The sequence below is a fragment of the Cibotium barometz genome, chromosome 24, assembly GCF_041138505.1.
Source record: "Cibotium barometz isolate CiBa-2024 chromosome 24, ASM4113850v1, whole genome shotgun sequence".
Taxonomy (NCBI): domain Eukaryota; kingdom Viridiplantae; phylum Streptophyta; class Polypodiopsida; order Cyatheales; family Cibotiaceae; genus Cibotium; species Cibotium barometz.
This window is the reverse complement of record NC_141069.1, coordinates 1,941,179-1,947,178: the sequence shown is the minus strand read 5'-3', so window position 1 is coordinate 1,947,178 and position 6,000 is coordinate 1,941,179. Positions and strand designations below refer to the sequence as shown.

Genomic DNA, 6,000 nt, shown 5'->3' with positions numbered 1-6,000 from the left:
AACAAGCCGCAACTTGGATGAAAACTTCACAACGTGAATTTGGATGTCCGCTAATACGGCAAAAATATATACCTAGATGAATCCAAGAATATGCCCAAATTCACCTTATAAGAAAGTGCAAGTTATAACCTCATGGTAGTCCATCCACAAGACACTATAACCATCAACTCCATTATGCATAGTATGGACTAGATACTACGACAACCCCACTAAAGTCATTAGTGCCCAATAGTGGGAGTAGAACTTGGTATCAATTTATGCTCAACCCCCCCCCCCCCCAAACACACACACACACACAAGAGCATACATTCATAAGGTCTCCGTATTAAGTTTCTATCAATCTACGGAGATACAAGGCAAACCCAATCATAATGAAGCCTAGCACTAAGGGAATATAACAAATAGAAAGAATTATTACAACAAAAAGGTAGTTGATAGGGCACATCCACCACTAAAGATAAAAAGAATTATGCACAATATCATTGACCGCAACTTGGACGAAAACTTCACGATGTGATTTGCATGTCCGCTAATACGGCAAAAAAATTATACCTAGATGAATCCACAATTTCACCTTTTAAGAAAGTGCAAGTTATAACCTCATGGTAGTCCATCCACAAGCCTATAACCATTAACTTCATTATGCATAGTATGGACTAGAAACTACGACATCCCCATTAACGTCATCAGATGCTGTCTAAACAAAGCAATCACGGTAAGCTCCATACCCACAAGCATTGGTCTCATCACCACCAAAAATTGATACTTCCACCATCAAGTGTGTTCCTATACTGCAACTTATGGTAGGATATGCATATCAGTGACTAGTAACTTGAAATCCACGTGTCAGAGAACAAGAGTGCAGGGTAATTGTAAATAGCATATAAACAGGCACTCGCGGCCATGTGTAAAATAAGAGCTGATTCAAAAGCATGGTGGGAGATAAAATCTTATAAGTATACAACATGACAGGATCAAGAAAAGCAATAGAAAATTTAACACAATTACCCAGTAAAAGGAACAACACCAGTATCCAACAATTTCATAGGCAACCATTATATTCACAAAAGGAAAAACTGCCAAGACCATAACCCCATTAAGAATTGGGAAAGATTGGGTGAAGAACTAGATACCATGCCAGTTGGTGTGTGATTTCAAAGACAAGGTTTGAAAAGGTCATTCTTATTGATGATAGGCCTCCCATGGAGTTTGCACAATGTAAGTTATTGAGACTCCGTAAGGCTCTGTGATGGAAGTGGACTGAAAACTTTGGAGAGAAACCTCTAGGATCAAAACTCAGTGTGGAACAGCAATGATTGAACATCCAGATTTTTGATTGCTAAATAGTGTTTATTTGGCTCCCAGTACTACAAAAATCTTTACTGTCAAGAGGATTGGAAGGTCCTGACAACAGACAAGGACTACTAATGATGATGATGCCCTCCAGGAGGTCCTCCGGGTCCCACCACTTCCAACTGCAATTTTGTCCAAAAAAAGGTTTAACTCATCACAGCATACATACTTTGACCATTTGCAAAACAAAACAAAAAATCACCCAAAAACTAGAAACTTGCACAACGATGATATGAATGGACAGTCTTTCCTCGATCTGTGACTAGCAAACAGCAGAACCGAAGGAAGGAGGTGAGGGCATGCACAGCATGCACGCAGGAGGGCAGGAAGCAGGCCGCACAAGAAGCGCTAGAGCAGGCGACACGCAGCGAACAGGACAGGGGAGGTGGGGAAAGAACAAAGGCTGGCAGAAATGCAGCCTGGGGGCGGGGGGGGGGGGGGGGGATGCGCTCCAGCTCTCGATGACAAGACCGTGGTATGTGGTTCATCTAGGACAGGATCCCTTTTATGATGGCCTTGAGCATGTTGTGAGCCCTATTCCATGGGACACATCGATCTAGGTCATTAGGGTTTGGTCTGGTCGTGCCTGTGGCAGAAGTCATTTTGTAACCTCTTTGTAAGTTTTAATGGTTGTACAAGCCCAACTGGACACTTATTAGACCCATTGGTCGAGTGTTTGGAAAAGCTAAGTCAGTGTCAAGTCCTTGCGTCCAAGTTTCCAGCAATTAGGTCTGGCCATGTGTGAAATCCATGCACTTATATGATTACTAATAATGGTCATTTTTGGGGCCATGGCTGTGGACAGCCCATGGGCACCCTTTTAAGGTGGACCAAAAGGAGGGGCAATGAAGGGCGCCTATTTACACTGAATTAAGGGCACATCTTTTGAGGCTACCTGTGCCAAACCTAGCCCTTTGGATGCCCATTGCCTATATATAGGGGTGACCTGAGGCCTAAGATATTATCTTGAGAACCATAAATCTTGTGGGCCAGTGCCAAGGGAAGTAGTGCTTCCAAGCATCCAACGGCAGGGAAAGAGCAAACGCACCATACAAGAAGGGCAACCAGGTCACAGCAGTGCAGTTACGCACATCATCCAAGGGGTTGATCTGATAAAAAACGCAGCCCTATTCAGGCTTCAGGACAGCACACAGTTGGTGGCTATCCACAGCAGCAAAACCCATCGACAGGGCTCAACCAAGGGGTGCTACAGGACAACCATATTCAGTACGGAAGGGGTAGGTATAGAGCAGTGAACGCACAGACAAAGGGAGTGGTAAAGCAGCCCATAACAGGTCCATAAACAGCTTGAGTCCAATCCAAGACAAGGCTGTCCCATGGATAGCAAACAATCTTTTGTTCAGTTAGCAACAATCGCCAGACCAAATTATACAGAGAAAAATTGACAAAATGTAATGGCTTCCTCTTATCCTACAAAACCTAATGCTGTTCTTGCAGCAGATATGAACCAGACAGCTTTAAAAAAGCTAGTGCTAAGAAGCCCAATAAAAAGCAGGACCCCTTACCAAGAAAAGCACATCTCTCTGTTATCTTACTGCCCAAAGTTTTCCAGTTAATGCAAGAAAAGAGCCAAATAAAATATGGCCAGATAAGCCTTTCTAACAAGCAGCATCACATAGTATAAGCACCAAGCTCCTTAAGGATGCTTGAAATTAATGCAAATCTGAATAGCTAAAACACACACCTGGAACACTTGTGTGCAAACTGTGCATTCATACAACTCCCCCTTCTTCAGCTTGAACCAAACAACATCATGCTCGTCCTCTGAAGCAAGAAAGGTCAAGGGAATGTAATAAGCTCTTTTTTTTACCTTCAGCATGATTTAACACAAAAAAGGTGGCTCACAAGTACATACCACCTACTCCTCCAGAGCAGCCCACAATGCGCTCATCATGACGTGACTGAATGATTGCTGGGCTTTCCTGAATCAAACAAGTGGTCAGTTCTATAAATAACAATAAAGAAAAAAAAAACAACATTAAGGGTTCTCCTGAAGTATACACGGCGGCTTAGCACAATCTACTTCACAATCAACCATGGGCCGAGATCGATGGCTATGAGAAAGAAAGTCTTACGTCTACAAAAGACCCAAAGGGTCTATGAGACTAAAAGAATACACATGATATGTGGATAATTGTATGAAAATAAAACATGAAAGGAAAAAAAAATACTAGCTATCCTCCTCCATGACACAGCGCAAAGCTGTGATGGAGTCCACCTCCTACAGTACTCATAGAGATTTGATGGTTATTTGCACTCGAGTTTTGGGTTGGCTAGAGTCCCACACTAGGGTAGAGACCCGCACTTGCATGCATTCTACTTGGCATGGTGCCAAGTCTACATAAGTTGTCTCCTAACCATCCGGCCACACATGGCCAACATCCAATGTCTCAACTAGGGGCTGGCGGGCTCGCGCATGTGCTCAATACAACTACTACTCCTCATACAAGGGGCCTTACAAAATGGAGCAACCCATCTCCCGCCCAGTTGACAATGACGAGGGTGGAGCATTGATTTCCAACACCCACCCCCCTTCCCCCCTCAATGTCCACCCATAGGTGAACTACCTCTTCGGTCCAACGCTAAGCCAATGAATACGCCGTTGCTCTAGCAGATCTCCCCCAAGAGCCTTTGTGAAGACATCCGCACAATTCTCCCTTGTCAACAGCTCGCGACCTCTCCATCCAAGATCAGGTCGTGCACAAAGTGATACTGTATCTCGATCTGCTTCGTTCAAGCATGGAACACCTCGTTCTTCACAATTGCCATGCAACTTTGATTGTCATACAACTCCTCAATTGGATGCTCCTGAGCCACACCCGTGTCCCCCATAATTCTCCTCAACCAGACTACTTCACATGAAGCATAGCATGCTGCCTTGTGCCTTAAATGCCTTGGAGTGGTGCGCTCCAGAATCTGCATGCTGGAGTGTCCAACTGGACTGTCCACTTGGCCACCCTATCTAGAGGAAATTGCCATTATAAGTTTCTTTTTAATAATCCACGAGGTAACTCTAAATACAAGTGAAACAATAGCCAAAAACTCACATCCTACTATCAAAATCTTGTTGGAAGGTTATGTCTTGACCATCTACATACCACATGGATCGTGTCAAGGATAATGAAATCATACACAAATAATAGAAGACTAGGACCATTATCATCTCCCCTCGCACCAATTTTTGTGGCTTGGAAGGGAATAGAGTGGTGGAGGTTAAGCGCCCAGTAGTGTGAACACTATTGGGATGGGTGAGCTCCTGAGAAGTGGCCCCCAATTTCCAACATGGTATCAAAGCCAAGGAGGGCATGTTGGGATGTTGTTAGAGGAGCTGGTCGACTTACCAATTCCTCTCCATGGAGCTGAACGAAGGCCGAATGCGTGTACAACTAAGAAGGCTACGTCGTGCTTGTATGCTCGGAGTAATCACTAGCAGGTGGGCATATGTTGGAATAGCCAGGTGACATCTCTGTGAGAGCACGCAGACCTCTGAGCGAAGTGTTGTTAGAGCCTCTCGGTACCCTACATCCTAGCCATCAAGGGAGGGTGTTGAAAGGTCATGGCAAGGCCGTCTACATACCACATGCATATTGCCGATAATGAGTTCATACATAAATAATAGAAGACCACGGCCATTATCATCCCTCATCCACCAATTTTCGAGGCTTGGAAGGGAATAGAGTGATCGAGGTTAAGCAAGCAGTGGCATGAACACTCCTGGGATGGATGACCTCCCAAGAAGTGGCCCCCAATTTATAACCAATCTTCTGCATAATTTGAATCAGAATATCCAATCAAAGACTTACCCGTGGTGTGAGTAATGTCGTACCCAAGTGTACCTTAGATGTATTATATCCCTACCTTGCAATGGTTCTTCTGGAGCTAATTTGAGAACCTGCTCAATACACCAACTGCAAAGCTAATGTTTGGCCGTGTAATGCTTAAGAAGATCAAACTCCGCACCAACCTCCTATACTCTTTTCATATCCACAAGTGGAGAAGTGTCCTCTTCACAACTTTGCACCAACCTCCATAGGGGTGCCAACTCACTTAACTCGGCCATACTAAATGCCTAGAGTATTTCTCTTGCGTGCTTCCGCTGAGAAATGAAGATGTAATCGCTCCTACCAGACCTCAATCCCCAAACAAAAATGTATAAGCCAAGGTTTGTCGTTTCAAACACTAAACTCACCATCTCCTTAGTCTATTGGATCTTCTCCTAATGGTTCCGTGTCGAAATGACATCATCCACATAAAGGACTATTGATCATGTACTTTCTCTGCTCAGAGAAAATGTACAAATTTACATCTAGCAAGCTTTTAGAAAGACCAATACTCACAATATATGTGTCTGCTCCAGGTGGTTCCAAACGTAGTGAACGATACGTACAGTACCTTTGGAAAACGGGCTGAAAAGATTCCAAACGTAGTGAACATTGCCCCCGATATATATACTTATAAAATTTTGAAATATAAAGTTTGAAGATTCATCAATGAACATGGTCCAATGCCACCTCCCATAGCTTGGCCAACATGATAGTAAATACTCCTCCACAATATGGCCAACACGAGTGGATGTGCTAGTAAATACTCCTCCACAATATCTGCACTTCCACACGCGCCTGTTGG

General features: G+C 43.9%; 1 protein-coding gene across 2 annotated transcripts in view; it reads right to left on the bottom strand.

Annotated features, from left to right (window-relative positions):
- Positions 1–1,166: 1,166 nt before the first annotated feature.
- LOC147624792 (cytochrome c oxidase subunit 5b-1, mitochondrial-like) overlaps positions 1,167–6,000 on the bottom strand; it is a 29,156-nt gene continuing 24,322 nt past the window's right edge. For both annotated transcript variants that reach the window (XM_086818015.1, XM_086818016.1), the window contains exons 4-6: positions 3,230–3,296; positions 3,059–3,138; positions 1,167–1,475 (exon numbers count right to left, since the gene is read on the bottom strand). In XM_086818015.1, coding sequence (XP_086674141.1) covers positions 1,425–1,475; positions 3,059–3,138; positions 3,230–3,296 — 198 coding nt within the window. In that variant the 3' untranslated portion in view covers positions 1,167–1,424. The remainder of the gene's footprint in view (positions 1,476–3,058; positions 3,139–3,229; positions 3,297–6,000) is intronic.